Source organism: Chrysoperla carnea, chromosome 4 (genome assembly GCF_905475395.1).
Source record: "Chrysoperla carnea chromosome 4, inChrCarn1.1, whole genome shotgun sequence".
NCBI classification, from domain to species: domain Eukaryota; kingdom Metazoa; phylum Arthropoda; class Insecta; order Neuroptera; family Chrysopidae; genus Chrysoperla; species Chrysoperla carnea.
This window is the reverse complement of record NC_058340.1, coordinates 10,250,093-10,272,701: the sequence shown is the minus strand read 5'-3', so window position 1 is coordinate 10,272,701 and position 22,609 is coordinate 10,250,093. Positions and strand designations below refer to the sequence as shown.

Here is a 22,609-nt window from a genome sequence, read left to right as displayed (position 1 = left end):
TCGGCGAAAAATTCGGGTTAATGTTACACCTCAACGAAAAAAACGTATTTGCACTCGTTGAGGATGTGAACCAATCGGAATCACGCTAAATTCACATTTTTCTGCTTGTTTCTATTGATAATTAGGTTAAATTATAGTGAAAGCATGCTTAGAAACAAACCTATATCATTCTGCAAGTTATTTTTCATTTGTACTTGCGGTGGCATTGCTAATATGATGTGTTGACGTGACTGGCGTTTTAAATTAAGGTTTAGAAAAATCATTTCCAATTGTAAAATTACATGAAAATCATTTGAAAACAATTTTTTCTTGTTATTTTTTTAAAACTTTTGAACAAAATGAAAATACATACAACTTCTCGATTCCAAGTGACATCCTAATTGTTTAAAAATTATTTTTCAACCGACTTCATAAAAGAAACGTTCTATTTCTCCTGCCCGTCTGTAAGGCAATACCTTTTTCCACAATTTTTTAGTTGAAAGAAAAAGAAACTGCATTACCAATTAATTAATTCACTGGGATCATCAATATTCTAATAGGAAAATTTTAATTTAAGTAATAGAAGAAATTTTTTACACATATAATTAAGTCAAAAACAATAACAAATTTTTAATATTTTTATTAATAGTTCCCTTGTGACCCATTAATTTTTGAAATCTTACTTGTTTCAAAATAACTTTTTATTTTATTTTTTTTTTTTGTGCATTAGTTTGAAGTCACTTTTACTTTAAAAACTTAATTCAAATTCATTCTTGAATATGGTACGAACACTCTGTTTTCATCGAACACTTTATTTTTGCATAGGAGGATCATCAAACTAATTCTATTCTAAAATATAACGAATTCTAAACGTTATCTAAAATTAGTAAATAAAACAATATTCATGATACATTGACTTAACATTTTTGAATACACACTAAATTTATTCCCATGGGAGCATTCAATTATTTTTCATCCTTTTGAAAAATATTTGAAAATATATATATATTTAGAGAAGAAGGAATATTTAGTAAAAGTGGGGGTAAACTGTGGTAATTAAAGAAAATATTATTGAAATGAACACAAAGTTAATCATTAAAATAAATGTTATCTAATAATTGTTGCAATTCCCTCGGGAATTTAAAATGAAAATTCTCATTGGGAACATTTGTGATGGGTTTTAATTCTCGTGGGGTGTCGCAATAATATTGTTGCACCAGGAGGCCATCCCGTTGTGGATAGTTTCGTATACTTTTTCTTCGTGTTTTATGCAATATTATCTCTCATCTTTTATTTTTTTTATATATTTGATATACTACATAACAATTTTGTTTGTAAGTTTAGTCTCACAAGCGGGACATCTAATCCCTGTTTGAGTCGCACAAATAATGTTTGGAGTCTCAAATGCTTAATAATAATAATAACATGAATATCACTTGAGTTGCTCCTGTAAAATATATTTTTATATTACTTGAAAGTTTAACATCGTTAAGAATGACTATATATGTAGTACTTTTGAATATGCTTTGGAAATAGTGTAATCAGAAGTTATGATCAAAGAGGATGGAGAAGACAATGCTTGTCAATATATAAGCATAAAATGGTATTGGACTCTTGAGGTTTTAACATGAAACCACTCCACTTATCTATCGTAACTATCTATATATCTTATTCACTCAAACAAATACTCATACTGTCATTTTTACATATGCCAAGTGTAATGTGTACTCTTTCTATTTTTTTTGATGTGATCTCTGTTCGAAAATTTTTACAATATCTTCTATAAACACATTCGTTTTGTTTAGAAAAAAATATACAAGCTCAAAATAAAATGGTTTACAAAAAGAAAAAAAAAAACAATAACTTTTTCGTTTCATTTATATAAATATTTTAAGGTGTTTCGATACCAAAACGAAAGTGTCATAAAAAAACTGAAGTTTTGTGCGTCAATTACTGAGTATCAAAAACGCCTTCTGAATATATTTCAAGTCAATAATCATTTTTGACAATAAGTGCTTTTAAAAATGTTTTACCATTTACATTAAAACTTTTATCAATATTCTTCAAATTTTAAGCTTTAAAATCATTAAAAGAAAAATAGATTTGTGCATAAAAATGAAAGACTTTTTTTGGTAAAAAGAACATAGTTAATTTCTACTAAACCTAAAATTTCTAAAATTTGTGAAAAATTCATATCGATTCTCTATACGGTTTATGAAAAATGGGGCCTTGGTTTTTGGTTCTTCATGAGTTCTAGACGTAAAAAAGGATGATTAATTAATAAATGATATTTGAAATTTTTAGACACAATTTTGGTATCAAAATACCGTAAAATTTCAACGAAGAAATTTCCTATTATAATGTTCGTCGTTTCTAACATACATACTTTGGATATTAAACTTGCAAGTTATTAACATGGAAACGAAATAAAAGTTCTCTTACAAAATAATTTACATTAGAAAGGATTGTAAAAACATCAAGTTTTACTAATATTTAAATATGAGGAAGTACTAATCGTACGAAGAAAAGGCAAATTTGCAGTCTGGTGTCACACCTGTGTCACCAGACTGCACTAAGACAAAGTCATAGATGCTGAATTCATAATTTGAGATACATAGATGTGAATTGTAAAGTTTCATTGGAAATTAGTTGGATAAACATTGGAAATATCTTGTAATAAAAGTTTTGTTCGGGCTTTACTACCAAAAACGAGAGATTTAGCAGTTGAAAACTATTCTCATGCGAATAATAAAACTGTTAAATTTAAGATTTGTGAAACTTTGTCAAGTTTTGCAAAAAGTCTTAATGCAATCAAATATGTCTAATTGCCGTCCTAATATCTATCAAAATTAATTTTCTCTTGGTTCCTTTTGCATAGAAATTGTGTATTTAACTTCTAAGCAGTATATTTCTGTTCCCATACAATAATTAACTTTGTTGTGTTTTAGGAAGATAGCTAAATAAATTTTCATCAATTGAGGAATTGAATGTGCGATCTATAAAGATCGAATTCACCTGAACAGCATATTTTGAAATGCTTTTTTTATACAACAAAGTCCTTAAAATATACCTATTAACAAAACTTAACAAAAAATATGCTTTTATTTACAAAACAATAACAATTATTACATATTTATAAACAAAAATTGTTTTAAACAATAGAAAATAAATAAATTATAGGTAGGTATTTTAAAGCCATAAAATAAATATAACAATACTAGTAGTCAGTCATTAGTATACTTATTATGTCAGTAATTTTATATTGCCTTATCTAGTATAAAGATTTTATACCAACAAAAAATTAAAAAGCATATCTAGGTACTCAACAATATTTTGGCCCGTAAAAAGTAAATGTTTACACTATGTTTTTTATTTAATATATTATTAGGTATATGTATACTTGTAGCATGTTAATGTGTAATAATAAATTATTATTTCAAAGCAAATATTAGGTTAATGATTTTTAAATGAATATGAAAATTTATTTTTTTTTTTTGTATCTTGTTAGTGGTGGTTATTAAAACAGATTACTTATTTTGATAAAAAAAATTATTAGTCACAAATTTTCATGACTCTCATGTACTTACGAGCGTTTGAAGCATTTATTACTCGCTAGAATTTAGTGCTTCATTCTTGGAAGATTTTAGAATATAAATAAGTCCACATATAAATAAAAAAAAAGACAGTCATGGGGACTGCCAATGGATGTGATAATTCAAAACTTTGGAATAACTGTGTTTCTTTCAATTTTTAAATTAAATATAGCATCAATAATTTAAATTTTATAATTTGAAAATTGAAACTATAAAACGACGATTGTGTGATCAATTTATCGCCTCATTAACTTTTTTGTTCACACTGCCACTGCCTGAATTCGAACCCGCAACCTTCCAGCCAGTAGTCAAAGCAATTTAAGACGCCTTAACAAGATCGGCTACTAGCCGGTTGAATTTTTGATATACAAGATATAAAAGATATTTAATGGGTATAAAAAAACTATTATAAATAATAAAAAAGGCAAGCGAGCCCAATGTTCTCAAGTGGTCTTCCATCCAAGTACTGACCTTACCTAATGTTTCTTAACTTCAGTAATCGGTCATAAACGTTTGTTTTCAACTTCGTAGCAACATCAATATTGATTTCTACAATTCCACAAAAATATTGTTTTAATGTTGTTCCTGGAACAAATAGCTACTCCAGCTGAACGCAATTCAGTTGTTTCATAAAATGGAACTGTTTTGTAAAAGCAACTAACATTATTGTGATATCGCTTTTAAGCTTCAACATCGAGATAAAAACTGTAGGGTATTCTCCTCTTTCTATTTTGGAAATTCTTTTTCATTTTGGAAAATTATTATCCTATTATGAAGATACGTTTCAAATCTTCCCAAATTAGTATATGAAAGTTACCTATATTGAAATGTAAACACACGCGTATAAATCAATAGAGGAAACCATATAAACATTAAAATAAATTTACCAAATAGACAACAAAACAAAAACTACAATCGCGTGAAAAATCTGCATTACTACTACCAGAAAAAAATAAATATTAGAGAATGGAAAATATAAAAAAAAAATGTTTTTTTTTTTGTTTACAAATATTATATTAAATTTATAAATATGAAATGGTCATTATTATTTATTTTTTTCTCCTAAATAAATAAAAACTTTTTTTTTTCGTAGTCAAGTTAAAATATCTGTTATTATATTCTGCCAACAAAAGATTATGATCTTATTTGAGTTAGGACTCTACGACTCTACAACTATAATATTATTAATAATATGAGGGTAATGTTGTTTTTCACTATGTAATATTGTATAACCTTCACCCTACCAAATCGTTCATACTGCCCTCCTTCTGACTTGGTAATCACTTTTTGTATTATATTTTCGATGTTGGTGCTGGATAGTGGTATTATCAGTGACGAATTCAGTATTCAATATATACAATATTATTATTTAAGTCTTTTTTGAATAGTATTTATCAATAGATTTATAATCGTTATCTTTATGAAAAATGGAATTTGTAATTAACTTTTGTAATAAAGGGTGATATAATGTGTGTACTGTTAAGCTTAAGTTATATACCGAACTTTTTACGCAAAGCTGTAATTAAGTTTTTGCACCCTTATGATGCTAAAGAAATGCTTTTGCAAATATTTTGAAAATTTTAAGAAACTTTCGTTCATTTATCACAAAATATTCTTAAGAATTTTAAATATGAGCCTGTAGCATTCTGCGGAAACAGGGGCAACCCTAGCATAGTTCATTATAAAATAGCTTATTTTTTATTAATTTCAAAATGGTTTTCTTGTCTAGGTAAATGGGGTCACCCATTTTTCATGATCATTTTAAAGTTACCGATAGTTTGAAAAGAACTTTACGAAAACGCCCGACAAAATAAATGTTCGTGAAACATCGTTGTGATGTAATAATGTTAATTGAATGGTATACAATTATGAATTAACATTATGACGTTACACGATCATTTACAAACAATTTTTTTGAAAAACAAAAATAAATTTTTTTTTCAAAATCACAAATTAGGCAAGGCTACAACCAACTGCGTTACTATGGTTGATAGAGACTGTTAAGAATCGTGATTTGTGATCCTTCTACCAAAGAACTATGCAATAAACATAGAAAAATGATTAAGATTTGCGATATTCACGAATCAATTCATCTTTAGTTAAGATAGGTTTTCTCACGAATCATTATATGTTTGGAAAAGATGACGACATTTTGAAGTCCGTGTTATATTTTATAACTTTTAAACTCTATTTAAAGTAAAAAAAAAAAATTTTGACACTTATCCCCCAAATGCAATAATCGAGCTTTGACCAAAGTACAAATGACTAGCCTCTCAATTGTTGTAAAAGGAACTAGAAAATATAATTTAACACAATACCTTGTCAATTTTTTGGTCTTTATTTGAGGTATTTTTGGTTTAAAGATCGTAAGATTTACAATATCAAAAATGGACAATTTATTAAGGTTTCCAAATGCTATAATTTTGAACGTGGTTGTTTGGAAATGAATTATAGAAATGATTGAAATATTTTAATGGTGTTGCAATATCTTTCAACTTTGTTGTCTTATAAAGTGAAAAAGGGTAGTCTTTTGATCTCAATCTCACTCAGTATGTATAAAATGCTATATAGTTTAGCTTTGAAGTTTACACATTAAACACACCGTATACAGATATATGATTTAACTGTATAGAATTGATTATACTAATATAACGTTAACTTTAACATTAATATACACAATAAAAGTGGTTTATCTTACTGGATTGTGAAAGTAATCCTGTTTTGATAACCCTTTAAACAGTTAAATATATTCTACGTTGTTGCTAATACAATAAATTTAAATTAGTTGCATTACGAAAAATTAATGTTATTTCATGTACTACACAAATAATTTTTATTTTTCACTAAAGTGAGTCCAAAGTTCGCTGGAATTAAGATCGGGAACCGAAATTTCCTTGATTCGATTGCTTTTTTGAGAATTGATAAATGTAGGCTTGGTAACTCGAAGTTTAAATTGCTCGAGTGTTAATTTCATATAAAATAGAATTAGTTTATTTTCGTGTTTTTCGACAAGTGGTTATATCTGTTATGCTAAAAGAAAGTTACTGAAACGTTATTCAACATTTTGATCCTATTACCAATAAATTTCTATAAACTTTAATCAATCTAAAAAAGGATTGATAAACCACCACTTCAATTTTAGTTAGACAGAAAAATCGCAAAACTAACGATAGTTTATGGACTAACGCTAGATAAAACTATTATATCCTTCCCATGTTGACCATATCGATAAATATACCCATTATCGTACTTCTAGCAACTTTAGAAGGTAAACAGTAAAAAAGTTGCTAAGTTCATAGGTTCATTATTTATATCGGTGTAAAGACAAACAGTTTTTGATTATTAAAAACAGATATCAATAATCTAATACGCATTAACAATAATCAATTCAGGCAATCAATCAATTTCATTAAATCATTATCAACGATCAATCAAAAACTTGTTTTAATCTTCAACAATCGAGTTAAGATCATTTTTTCTCAACAAGTTTATATCATTTTTAATTCACTTTTTTTTTCTATTCCAGTCCAATTTTACACATGTCTATAATAGATTTATGAACGGCGCCATTTCAAATAAAAAACTTCGCTAACTTAAGTCAGTTAAAAGTGTAAATATTCTTTTGAAAGTAATAAAAATGGCATAAATCATTTTTACAAATTATCTTTATTTTTACAATACTTTTTCTTGATTACCTACCTGTTTGTTCATTGGTAATTATGTGTAAAATTTAGGTATATATCGCTGAGATAAAAAGTTGAGAATAAGTAATACTGTAATATTGTAACAAAAAATGATGGAAGCGTTGGGAAGTTTAATTTTTATGTTTCTTGTTTCTTCCACTGTGTGTCGGAGTATAATTATATGTTTTACGTTAAAATTAAAGAATTGAAATCTATAACAACAAATTTCCTTAAGTCATCCATATACCACTAAAAGCAAAAGCTTGAGATGCTAATATCTAAAAGACCAAGTGCAACATTAAATATAACTGAGTGGCTTTTACTTTAACGCATCATTTATATAACTCAGTCATAAACGATGCAGGAGAGGAGGGGAAAAATATTGGTCATTTACTAGCACTTTTCCATAAGTCGTTATGCATGCACAAAGTACTTAAATATAATTTTAGACTAAAATATTACAAAAAGAACGAGAGGTGTAATGGGCACCCGGTAAGAACTATACCCCTTTCTTACTTTCGTACATTATAAATGCATAGCACTTACTTTTTCATTTACAATATTATTTTTCTGAAAATTTAAGGTATTGATTTTAGAAGTCAAATATATGACAGTTTTGGTCTAGTAGTAAGCCCAATATGTTCATACTTCACATAAATATACATTACATAACAGAAAATTTTCTGGTACTTTCACTACTCATGTTTTTTAATGAAAAAGCAAGCAAAATTCATGGCAAGATAAATCTCTTAAATTTTTAGTTTCCTATTTGACCTAGGGTGAAAATGGTCGGTTTTATGGTATCCTTTTTTTTAATTTTTTTATTTTACATTTTTTTTTTTTTTTTTTTGGTTTCAACTTCCAACATACAAACAAATCAGAACGATAAAGTGCGATAAGGAACATAGTTGGGTCTTGAAAAATTGTTTGTCAAGTGCAAAAAGAAACGGAAAAACGCCTCGAGAACGAACAAACATAGATTATACCTAATAACCTATAAATTGAAAAAATTATTTAAAAAAAAAAAAAAAACTATTATTTTAATACATGGAATAATTATGTATTTAATTACGTATTGAACATTAAATAGGGTTCAACATAAATTTTCATTGATATAAAATATGTTTATAAAAGTTAAATACCCCCAATACAAACTAACAACTATACCCTCTAAATTGTGTTGCAAGGATTAAGATGCTTTTGCTACTAAAACCAGTTGATAAATTTTTGTTTAATTGAATATGTAATGTTTATGTACTTAAATAGTGTGTACCTACATATACAATATAGATGCGCTTAAATCTCTTGGATTATGTATTATATTGCAGCAACATGTGTTATTGTATTAAAAGACCTTATTATAATTCTGGTCTTCTCCTCCCTATTTATAAAGTCTTTGTGTGTTTGCTTGCTTTATTTATGGTGTTTTTTTGTTGTTATTGTTGTTGTTGTCAATACCAAATTGTTTTTTAATCATATCATTTTTGTTGAGAACAATTCTTAATAAATTATACTCAGAAAATACTTTTAATCCGAGATGTCTTATTTTTTCATGTATCAGATGGACAGTTAAATTGAACCGGTGTTAGTACAATTAGTCAACTGTTGGAACGATGTTTCATATCGCACGTTCTCGTTCTGATTTGTTTCCTGGTTGGGAGGTAAAACTAAAAAAAAAAAATACGAACGGAATATAGTTCCTACCAGGTGTCCTATGACGTCTCTCGCTCTTTTTATTATTTGTGATTCTAGGTTGATTGTTATTTTTCAGGTTTGTATTACGTTCACCAATTTTTCCAAGATCCTTTATCGCGTAATTATTATTTTTTAATTACACAAATTGCATATTTTCATACTTCTCAAATAAAAAAAAATACTTTCATACTTATCGAATCTTCATGATAATTATTGAGCATGGTTTCTTTATTACGTCAAAATTAAAACGTAAATCGTGAAAAAAAAAATACAAATTGGCATATAATTTTAAGAGCGATATATCGAAAGAATAAATTCAACTCAACGACCATGATGAGTGAAAAACTACCGAATTTGAAATATTCTTGATAAAACTTCGATAACGTTGCGATAGATATATTTCGACATTTATATGATTGTTTTTCGGTTGTTAATAAAGTGTTTCACTATTATGGTGAGTACAAATTTAACAAAGATTCACATTTTTTTAAAACGTTTTATTTTGAGAGTGATAATTTTATTTAGAGAGACACATTTTAAAATAATTAAACTTGTTATAAATAAAGCAGAGTTGGATGAAAAAAATCTTGTTTATAAATGATTTTTAACTTTTAAACAATGGATTAGAAGAAATAAAGAATAAAAATGTAATTTAATTCAAATAGATTATAAAGCTTTTAGTTTTTTGTACATTTAAACAAAAAAAACGAACATAATGCTTTAGGTTTATTGAAATATCAAAAAGCCCAAAAAAAATTAAAACAATTAAATAACTCTGTTATATTAGAGATATGTACTTAAAATTGTTAGTAGCACTTTTTTCGTATACATTGTATATGTGGAGCATAGAGAAGAGATACAAATACAATCTGTCTACTCTATGGTAGGTACATAGAACTAGGACTATAGAGTTGTGTAATATTTATAATATGTACTAAAAATTCAATGTTGCTGACAGAACGACAGTTAATGTTTTTGTTATTGTTATTATATTATGTAATGCAATTTTTAAATCTGCAAAAATAAAAAAAATAAAAACAAAATTATATAAAAAAAAAAAAAAAAAAAAAAAAATTCATTCGTATATGGTTTGGAAAAAGAGATTGTGAATAATAAAAATATTTAAAAAGTGCATTTAAATGTCACAGCAGATTTATAAATTTATGTACAAAGTGTTTCAGTAGTATTTTAATTATTTTTATTATTTTGTCTTTATTCAAACTAAATAACTCTGATTATGTGCGGCATTCAAAAAAATTTCTTAAAAACAATAACGACTAATTTTTGTTTCTTGAATTTTTATCAAAAGGTAATTTTTTTATGACACTTTTCTCAGAATTTTCTTCTTATAATATACAGAGTGTTCTCGATACAATTCTTATACTCAATATATAATGGTAATCCATCAATATCCCAATTCTTGACCTCAATGTCAATTATCCAAAGCTGCTATTTACAACTTGCTTAAATTAACAATACAAATCATTTAATAGGAAAATAGTGATACACGCCTGCTTCATTGGGCTTAAAAGTAACAATCACCGCTTTATAGCGTCTAGCTCTCTTACCCCGTACCTTAACACCCGAAGGGATTGTTTTACACATCAAATATATACGAACAGTTTTCCATTTTTTTAAGTGTAAAACAATCATAATTCATTGAGTATATCAGAAAAGATGACCATAAATTCATTTATTATCTTAAATTTTTACAGAAATCTTTAATTAAAATGTCAAATTAAATTAATAATTTTTTTTAATATATCTTTATAAATTATAGCTTGTGTGTTATTCTAATGTATGAGCTATATTGTTTTATAGTTTCATTCAAATCCATTCGGTAATTTTGCGTGAAAGCGTAATAAAACGTTTGTAGGCAAAGATATTAAATATATAGGATACCAAGTGGTTCGGATTGGTTAGAATGATTGAAACAACCCGTTAAATTATGTATAGAGACAAGTATAGCCTGTATATAATCAAGATTTTAAAAAAATAGTTCCGGATTTAAAGCAAAAAATTACCGAATTAAAATAATTACGTAACTCTCAAATATGGCATGTCCTGTATGTTTAAAATATACCTACGAGTTAGCAGTTATAATTAGATTGACATTCAGTCAACCTCACAAAAATTCACATTTATAATATATCAGGATCAGGATTGATGAGAGAAATATTATTTTTATGATATCTATGACAGACGATCTTGTAGCACTTTGTATTATCGGATGTATATTGTATATAATTATAACACATTTTAAATTTTTTATTAATTCTGTCAAAACGAAACAAAAAATTATCTATTGAAAACATTTCGAACGGAACACAATATGTTTGCACTATTTGGAGAATATTCAGATTAGTTAAAAATACGTTATAAAGTTCCTCTAAGGAATGATCCAAAAATTAATTGCTTGTTGAAAATTTATCGAAATTTTAAAAAATATTGTATGATTTATTTGAAATATTCAAATTTAATCAAATTAAACTTGATTTAATTAAAATTCAAAATGATGTATTTTTTTATTAAATTTAAAAAATCAATCCATAATTTGTGTGTGTGTAAATGAACTAAGCAATTTGATAAATGAAATTAAATGCTCTTAATTAGTCTAAAAAACTATGAAATATTAAAAACATTTTTTTAAAATTAATCAAAAACCAATATTTTTCGTATAACAATTCAAATGAAAAAAAAAATGTTGTAGCTTATAAATTCAGTGTTGAAAAATTAAATTAAAACAAAAACATTGAATATCAATAACAAAAAATGGGTATGATAACAATATTGGAAATATTCCAAATAATTCTTGTGTGATGTTGTTATTGCAACAAACAACAAAACTCTGTATTTTAAATATTATTTTTTGAATAGTTTTTTTTATTTATTTAATAAATTTTTTTTTAATTAATCAAATATTGTCTATCGAATTAAAGAAACAATTTTTTGTTAAAAAAAAAACTAAAAACAATATATTCTATGTGGATTAAATTATTTATCATGTTTTTTTTTCAAATATTTGTTTTGTCTGCAAATTTTAATTGACATTCGAATATTATAAAATTTTTAAAAAATATTTTCGAATGCATTAGCAAAATGGATGTATAAATGTTTCAATTAGTATAATGTTTACCTGAATACAATGGTGGACTTTCATATAATAGAAGTCTAGATTAAAATTCCTAATGCACCGATTTAGTCCATCTTGGAATAAAATTTTTGAAAACAAGTAAATGATTTGTTTCATGCTTTGAAGTTTAAAGACTACTGATATTACCTACTTCGATTTATTAGCCAAGCAGCTCTTAAATCCTTCAGATCAGTATATCTAACGCCAAAGGTAGCACAGGACTGCCGTACATCCTTAAAGGAGCTGGCGGTACAAATGAATGTGAACATGGCATGGGTACCGGGACACAAGGATATTTCAGGAAATTGCAAAGCCGACGAGCTTGCCAGAAATGGCACAGGCGTTCTGAAGATCTTATATCACTTCCAAGGGCCTCTGTTCGCAAAGTTGTTGCGGCTATTACAGGACACTGGTTGGGCGGCTATTACAGGACACTCGTTGGGCGGCAGGCATATGCTGAACGCTTGGACTTGGCAGTGTATCACCACTAGTGCAGGAGCTGTCACAGTGGTGAGGAGGAGCAGACAATGTCTCATCTTCTCTGTCACTGCCCAGCTCTTTTCATCAGGAGATGTACTTATTTCAGCCAGCCTCTCTTTGACGACCTCTTCGACCTAAAGTCCGTCGACGTCAAAGCTCTCCTGCTGTTCTTAAACAGCTACAAATGGTTCATGGAGTAGTGACCGGGGATGGACAATCACTTTTTTCAGTATCTCAACGGACCCTATGGTTTAAGTGTGTCCCACCCCAGGACAGCCACTATAACCTAACCTAACCTATCTACTTCTATAGATATTTTTTGTTCTGATCCAAAATTGTGTATTATTGAATCATTAACACTCCTTGAATGCTGTGTCAAAAACTGAAGAGCTAAACCAAAACATTAGTTTAGTTTACAGGTTTTTGTGCAGAATTTGAACAATAATTTGGTTATTATTATTAATATTATCGCTATTTTTATATAATTAATGTAACCGATTATAAATTGACACATTCAGAAATTCTTGAAACAATCACAAGAAAGTTATTCGGCTGTTTTAGCAACATTCCTTAAAATAGGCGGTATTAAATGCAAATCCAGTTTTATGTACATATTGTAGTATATTTCAGGAAAATGTTTGGAATTGAAAATTTAGATTGTAATAACAAATAGGAACAATGCTTGCCTAATGATACCCCCTAAAATAAACTTAGCGTTAAATATTTATGCATGTATAGATTTAGTTTTGGTATGATTATCTAAATATACTTACGCAATATATCTATGGCAAAGTTGATACCAAAGTATAGGTTATAGATACTGAATTTAAAGGTTTGTATACATAATATTAACTTTAACTGCCAAATATATACAATATTTCATTGAAGGTCCTCAATACCTGTTTACGAAAATATTCCAATATTTTATAAGAATACTAACTTGATACCCGCCGCGCCGCTTCACTGGGATTAAAAGTTAAAATCACCGCTTTATAGCCCCCACCTCGCTGTATCTCACTTATCTCCCTTCAATAACACTTGAAGTCATTGTTTTATGCAGCTAAAAGGTATGCACATTTTCCAATTTTTTAAATTGTAAAATAGTCATAATTCATTGAGTATATAATAAAAGATAACCATGAATTGTTTGACATTTAATATTTTTACAGAACTCTTCAATTTATAGTTCAAAATTATGATCATACATCTGCTCCATCTATAATCATCATTTTGAACCATAAATTAAAGATTTCTGTAAAAATTTAAAATAGTAAATATCAGATTAAATTTAATTTTTGTAATTTTTTTCTAATATATCTTTATAAATTATAGCTCATGTGTTATTCTGATGTATGAGTTATATTACTGTTCAGTTTCATTAAAAACCATTCGCTAGTTTTAGCGAGAAAGCGTAACAAACAAACAAACAAACAAAGAAACTAACCAACATCCTTACTTTCACATTTATAATATATAGAGACAGGGATATGCATCTGCAGCAAAACATTAATTAAAAGTTCTAAATTTGTATATTGATTTTATTTGATAAAAAAATTTATTTATTGATTTTATTTTTGATTTTATACAAGTTAAAAAGAATATGACATTTTCTCAAAATTCATGGCAACCTGAATCGATTGAAAAAGTTTTAGTTTCCTAGGTAACTTAGATGTCGGTTTTTGGTGTCTGTTGCAGTTTTTTTGGTTTTATCTTCCAACCAGCAAACGAGAAATATCATGCAATAAGGATCATAATTCTAAAAGCGTAGTTAAAATCAAGTAACTTTGAATATTTCATTGTTTTATTTCAACGAGTATCAACTAAATAAGTATAGAATAAGCAAAACCATGATAATATTTAGTGATAAATAGTATGTTTGTGTATATCGTTCTCTTATAGTTGGTTGGTATTTCCTATAATACATATTAGTTTGTATTGTATTTAATATGTACGTATCTATTATTCGATATTAAAGTGTTAGTTTAGTATTTAGATTTGTATATACTCAAAGGTAGCAGGTTGTTACTAACATTGAATTTGTCCTAAATTTAGTTAGTCAACTCTCTGTGAAATCCTATAAATATTTTGTACCAATGGTACAACTTTATATTTTATGGAGTTACGTTATACAAGATGAATCAAACTGTTCATGTGAGTGCGATCCTTATGGTGCCACATATTCAAATGACCAAATAACGATAATAACTTACCATAACTACATAATTTTTGGAGTTCACTCCTTAAGAATCAATTTTCATATAAGGCGCTTAGTATGAAAAAAAGGTATGAGGATTAAAATCAAGTGATCGATTACCTTTCACTTTTTAGTAATGCGCGTGTGTGGATAACTTGAATACTCTGTTGACAAAACATCTACTGGTTGAAACTGACAATATAATAATACTTGATACTAATACTGGCTTGATATCGAACGTCTTTTGAAGCAATAAAATTATTTTTAACAAATTCCCCTTACTTTTAATTTTATTTAATATTTTGACAGATAATTATATTTAATAATTTTTTTGAAGCATTGAAAATTTCAATACTGGTTTGTGAAGTAAGAAATTTTGGACTTTTAAATTTTGTTTCTTAAAAACATCTTATTTAAATGTAAGAATATCTCAAAAAAGTTTTATAGTAATTATTTAATGGTTTGAGAAATAATTTCAAGTTTATTTTTGACATATTTTCATTTGTTTCAAGAATTCAATTTTTTGTACTCAGATAGTAGTCTATAACATTCTTCAATAATTTCTTGTTTGGTAGTATTCATATCGTGGATACAAATAAACTCCCGTAGCATACATAGATATAACATATAGCACATATCAAGCTAACTATAGTAAAAGGTTTGTGGCAATGAGGATAGTAGTTAAACATAGTAATTGCATCGTTGTCGGGCGATGTAACTACACACAAACAAACGTTATCCTTATCGACACACGATCTTCGTAACGTCCTGAGGGCTATTCGAGGTCGTAACGTGTACATTGAAACGATCGTCGACCGTCATTTTACGACATAACCATTGGAGGCTATTCTATATCCCATATATATAGTATCCTAGTAGGTATATAGTATTCTATCGCTATCTGTAATTGTACCATTTCCAGGCCATATAATGTACTGTATAAACTGTAATTAAATTTTACGATATTTCAAACTCGTAATCAAGTTATTTGTCAATTAGCAATTCAATACTTACACTTACAACTCCTTATTATTACATCTAATAATATATAAAATTATCATTTTATTCCAATATGGTATGGCAATTTTATGATTGTGTAAATTAAATTGAAGGTATTTCTAACACCAAAATTTTATCACATTGGATAAAATTATCTAGATCTGCCACGTATGTGTTATACTATACAATGTATGCGGTGAATTTTTCTTTATATTTTGCGACTCACCTTTACTCTGTATGTAATCAAAATTTTGATTTTTAAATCGTGGTATTGTTAAATTTTATCGATAGAAATGCATTTAAGGATGTAGGAGCGCCAGGAAAATTACAGCATGATTCTGTATAAATATAAAGTTGGCTAAATCTAAATCAAATTCGAAAATTTTAGGGGGGTGGAAGTTACTCGTTTATTTAAATAAATAAATAAATGATTTCAAAAGTAGGCATGTTTAACATTAGTCTAATGGGAAAAGAATATTTTCAATGTTGATGGTGATTTATTTTATAACTTGGCAGATAACTTGACAGATGATGATTATTTAGCCTTCGATATTTCGAAAACCAAGGCAGATATCGAAAAATTTCGTTATTATTACACAGTTCTCTGTAAGTGTTAGTTTTCTATAAGTAAAATAATCAAAGCATTTATCAAAATCACAAAAATTTGTCAAAACCATATTGTTTTATGACGGCCTGCTAAATATTTGACCAGAGGCACGCTTAATGGCAACTTACAAGCACAAATTTCTATCTCTTTATAATCGACAAAGTAGATAGTGTACTATGTTGATTTCAAACTCTACAACTTGAACATTCTTGAACTTTTAGTAATGCGATAATCTTTCATAGCTGAACTTTCATAGAAAATTGAAATATTTTACAAAGATAGGAATTTTCAAAATTCTAACCAAATAGTATCCATATTTTATTTTGTACTTTTAAACGCCAGTTATGATCTTATTTGACACGATCGGAAATATTTTGAAATCTAAAAAATAATATAAATTAGAAATTTTCTCCATTTTACCATATTAACGTTTGTAATGAAATATATAGCCATTTTTAACTTGAAATTTGCTATTTTAATGAATGATGATTGCAAGTAATATTTGTTTGGTAGTTCAGAGCTAAGTATTAATATAAGAAATTTTTCTCCGTGTATGTACGGAGTACTTGTGACTTTTGTTTGTTTAATAACATTCATTAAACATTTATTTATGATGTTTATATTTGAATTGACTGAAATAAATATTTAGGTGTAGTATAACATATCACTTGACAAAATTTAATAATTAACGGATTAATTTAAGTATGGTGTTAAAATTAATTGAGTTCTTAATATTCAGTTCCCTTGGCTTTTTTTTTAGTCTTTTTTTTATATCATCGGCATCTTTTAAATTTTATTATCACAGTTATTTTAGAAAGGTGAACTGTCATAATCACCGGCCAATAGTAAACATTTACAACATGAATACAAAAGTTCTGATGTAATATTTTTATTGATTGACAGAAAAGGAATCTTAATTCAGTTTTAGTTTGTTAAAACTGAATTTTGTTTAAAATTTAAATTTGGAAAGTTCATCGACAATTTTTGTTGCACGCGTCTAGTTTTATTGCACTTGTTTTTGTCATTACCTTTTTCCATAACTTTTAAAGCCTTTAATATAAGAAAACTAATTTAAATTTTAAAAATTTCTCATATTCAACTTTTGTTTTCAGGCTATCATGTATGAAGGCCAAGATAAAAATCCAGAAATGTGCAGAGTTTTATTAACACATGAAGTTATGTGCAGGTGAGTTAAGAAATAATATTTTCTATTTGTTATGCAAAATTTTACTGTGCAACCAAAAATTTTCTATATGTTATATAGGGTAGTCATTATCATGTTTCCGAATCACTTTATACAGGGTTCTTTTTTAATTTGACATATACGTGAAACACGAAAAATAAGTTTAATCGAAGAAAAGTCTTATTCATGAGTGGCAAAATTTAAGACGAACACTTGAAATTAGAAAGTTGTTCTTTATAAAAATGCAAATATATTTTGTTTCAAACTTTTTTTTGTAAACCGACAGAATTTAATAACAAAAATCTAGCTTTTTTCGGTGTTTGTTCACTCATTTTGAACAAAAATGGTCCTTATAGAAAACAAACCACTTTTATTGGATTGATTGGCAAATTCGACAAGTGTAAATTGTACGGTTTGCGGGAAAATGTTTCGAACAAAAAATGTTACTTTTTTAATCAAAAACAACATTCTAATTCAGAGTGTTCATCTATCGATTATCAGTTATTGTGAGTAGACTAAGCTTTTCATTGAGCTTGAAAACCTAGGTCAAGTTTAATGCGTACGCAAGATGAGAGCCTACCCTGTATACACTGGGCCTATTCATAAAAGTTGTTGCTATTTAACCAAAAATTACAGGAATGAAAAAAAATTCGAAGTTCGATTATTATTAATCTACAGAGAATTGTATTTTTCTCCAAAAGAAATAAAAATTAATACTTTTAAATTATTTTGAAAGTTTAAATAATAAAAAAAAAATTAGAATAGGAATTTTCAACTGAAGAGACAGAAGAATTCTATTTTAATTGCATATAAATATTCTTTTACGGTTTTATGTTATATTGGAGAAATGTCGTCATTTACATAGTCATAAAAATGAAAAAGGGTTACTTATTCAAATTATTTAAAAAACAAAAAAATCGGTATAACGTTTTACATACATACAGTTGAAAATTAAACTTGACATTATAAATATAACATAAATTAAGTTGTTAACTGCTTACATTGTAAATGCGTTTCTTGTACTTATTATTGTAACCAAGGCAGCAAAAACATAATAATATCCATCTATCTACCTACCTACCTACCACCTATTTCTTATATTAGATTCGAAAACTTGGGGAAGTCAAAGGAAGGCGGGGCGGGCAGATATACAGTGAAGCTTGTACAGTTTTGTTAACTACACAAAATGTGTACATATTATATACAGGGATGTTCATGTTGGAATAAAAACATTTTGGTACAACAGAAAGCAATGCCACGAAAAACACGATCCTAAGACGGTTGGATTTTTGATACAGTAGTTTTGATAATCTGGATAGAATAAAAAACAAGGGCTTGCAGAATGTACGGTTTGTTCGGATTACTGGGATTGCATAGAATGTTTGCTTGTATGGAAATATATAATTTTATATGATTGTACTCTCACGGGCGTAGGAAGCGGAGTAGAAAGGGCGAACGAAAAGTGTTCAGATAATTGGACGTTTCAAATTATCGAGTGATCGGATAACTGAGCCTCTATGGAATTTATGGTTTTAGTGAAGTTAGGTAAGGGATGAAGTATATCTGGCAGCTGATGTACTTCATTCCTACCATTCGCAGGGATGCGAACTTTTGAAAAGCTGCTGATTTTTAAAATCATTATTAGACACTATATTTTTGATCATTGTCCGATTTCTTATAAGCAATATAAATGATGTTTTCCAGACAGCTTTTCCGTTGCTAAAAGTATGCTAGATAATTCATAATAAAAACTTTCTGCAACCATTGAAGTGGGTCTGTAATCTTAGTATGACGAAAATTTTGGTTATTTATCACAATGGTTCTCAGATGCCAGGCGTACTTAATTAAACTTAATTATGGAAAACGGTTAATGCATATCGAAAAATTTGCTTGCCATATTTAAGAAATAAATTCTAACGAAAACCATAAGGACCGGATTTTGTTAGGAAAAACAATCAAAATTTTATTCGTTTTAGAAATTACTGCCTAAAGAGTTGGCATAAAGCTTGCAAATGACGGAGTTAGATTAAGGTTTTGAAAGATTGAAACCTAATTGCTCAATAAAATATAATAATTTGGTCGTAGTTCTACCCTGAGCAGCGAAAAGAAGATCTATTTATCACCCCATCCCTTTAACATAATTTTAGTAGAAAAAATTTTGTTGATATACTCTTCAGCTCCCATCATGACAATAGAGTGTTGCATTCAAATATATCCCTATCTAACGGTCTAAGTACTTAAGTCAACGCCGTAAACTATCATGTTCTATTTCTATTTTAGCCAGTTTATCAGTTTCCGTCTTAAGAAACCAAGACTAATCTATCTTTGTTCTTATGACGTATAAGTTTGTTTGAAATATAATCAAAAAAAATTTGTCTCTAATCTTCGGTTCCACTGTGATCTTGCACTTAGAAGTTCTGCGCATCATTACCCAAAGATTTTGTTTTATAAATTAAAGTCATATAAAATGAACTGAAAATTTATTCTCCTTTCTTTTTCACATGGTTTGTCAGGTTTGGACACCTCATATTCATCGTTTTTGTCAAAATATAAAGTTATAGATAAAAGACTTGCTCTTACTGTTGTGGTAATTAAAAGTATATCGTTTTGATTAAATATAGCGCGCTTCATCACTTTATCGATGTTTAAACATTTTGACAAAAATCCATGAAAATCGATGGAAAGATGAAAACATGCTGTATAAATTTTAATGGTATAGCTATAGATGATTCTACTTGGATTTGAATGAATTGAATGTGAGGGTGAATAATATTCAGCAACAATTTCAATGCCAAGCTAACACAATGTTATATATATCGGGGATGGTGATATATATTCACGTATACACCATCAAGGAACAAGAGGCAAAGAGAGTGAATCTTCTTATACACTTCCTGATGTTGAAGGCAAAGGGTCCCCTTTTTCTTATCCATGAATAGGCGGTCCATACTCCCGAGGGAGTCTATCTTTTCCCCTCGTCTTACCATAACAAACAACACAAACCTAAAACTATACATACATACATACATACATACATACCTACATACATTTATACTATATTCCTTCATCGCTTTCGTCATCTTCAATCACTCGATGTTTTTGGTGACTCAATCTCAGCTGAAAGTTAAATTCGTATGTCTCGGTATTTTCTATATGTACAAAATTATTTTAACTTTGTATTGACATTGAAACAATTTCGTTAAAACTGATAATTTAGTGAAATTTTACATAATAATCACATAAGAAGAATACCTGGCAAAATTTATTTCTGTAATAAAATAATTAACGAAAATTATTTCAATGAATTTTCTAGCTTGTCATAAAAATAAAGTTTTGTTTTTAGTTTTTCAAAAAATTTATGTAAAGTCACACGTTGGCGTGATATTAATTGTTATGAATTGACATTCCATGTTAACGGGCATGCCTAAGCAAATTTTATAAATTAAATTAAAAGAATATGCATCTAAATATTATAAAAATACCATTAGCGTGAAAAAAACCTAAATTATAAAATTGTCGGGTGAACGTTTAAATTTATATGGGGTAAAGAATGGTTTAATTTTAACACCTCCCATCTAAGTAAAAAGTAATAAACCAGCTTTCAAAAAAGTTTTAGTTTCTATGAGCTTTTGTTTTTTTTTTTTTTAAATTGTTATTTTCTGTAAAATGACAATTTGACGAGCACTATAGGCAAGCATTCACCAGACAGAGTCACAGTAACTATAATATCGTTGAAAAGTTATAACATTTAGGACAATTTTAATGTCTAACTCTTTTTTATATATATCTACTACCTTTTTTTTGTTTTTAAATGTTTAATGAATGTTATTTTTTTTTAACATTTCAGTCGATGCTGTGATAAAAAAAGCTGTGGTAATAGAAATGAAACACCATCAGATCCAGTTATTATTGACAGGTAAGTCTTATCTCATTCAATCAAATTAAAATCGTATACGCTTTCGACTCTAAACAGTCGACAGAAATTTACAAGTTTGAGGCAGAGTTTTAATAATTTTAGAATAATATATTGTAGCTTCGTTATTGTACGATTTGACATTGTTTACAGAGATTTTAATTTGCGTCTTTATGAATTCAAGAATCAAATAGAAAAAAGATCGAATGTACGGGGTAAATTCTGTGATAGTCGTAAACAAATATATTCTCTCTGCTTTTAAAACTAAGCACTTGCTTTGCAAATGGCTACATAACACTTTGATTTTTGTAAGAACTTTGGGGAATTGTTTAATTCCAACAATCTTAGAGATGGAAAACCTACAATATACGTTAATCATGGTCTTTTTGACCATAATTTATTATTATTATTATTATTTGTTAATTTTATTTGAATATAGGAACGGTCAATATATCATATCTTATATCTCTTCAGATAACACAATGAACAATAGGGTTAAAGTGCATCATGTACCAGCCATCTCAAATAAAAAATGAGCTTGATAATAATTTATTTAAAAAAAAATTAAATTCTGGAAGTCTCAATATTAAAATTTTAAAGGAATTCCCGACATACAGTCAGGTCTAATCGATTTGTTTGTAGCATCGTAGATACTAAACGGGGGAACCTATTTTGATTTTTTTGAAAGTAAATTTGATATAAAGTTTATTTTTTCACACGTCATGTAAGTAAAGAGAGATAGCCACTCTTAGATAGCCAGGTATACATGCATGTCACACAAACATGACTGATATTCCCATATAGCAGTATGTATGCACAATATTCAATCCTAATTTGCGCCCTCGCGGATAAACAGTGATGTTTACGAAAAAATGTTTCAATCAAAAATTGTTTATTTTTAACAAGGAACAGTTTTTATATTTAAATTTATGTTCTGCCTCTAACGGTTAACAAGATGGGTACTACGAATCCAAGACCCATTTGACCTATGTTGCTCATTGACGAATTCGACTTCGCTTTTTACGTCATGAGCACGCTGTAAAAATTTCAGCTTGATATCTTTTTTCGTTTTTGAGTTATCGTGTAGTCAGGCAGACGGACAGACAACCGAGAATGGGAACTTAGGTAATTATACGAACACCTACACCAA

The 22,609-nt window shown here is 27.9% G+C and overlaps 1 protein-coding gene across 1 annotated transcript in view; it reads left to right on the top strand.

Annotated features, from left to right (window-relative positions):
- The window catches only part of LOC123298541 (transcription factor collier-like), a 100,961-nt gene extending 79,495 nt beyond the window's left edge, over nucleotides 1-21,466 (top strand). The window contains exons 5-6 of the mRNA XM_044880572.1: nucleotides 17,476-17,549; nucleotides 21,394-21,466. Of these exons, the coding sequence (XP_044736507.1) occupies nucleotides 17,476-17,549; nucleotides 21,394-21,466 (147 nt within the window). The remainder of the gene's footprint in view (nucleotides 1-17,475; nucleotides 17,550-21,393) is intronic.
- Nucleotides 21,467-22,609: the final 1,143 nt, after the last annotated feature.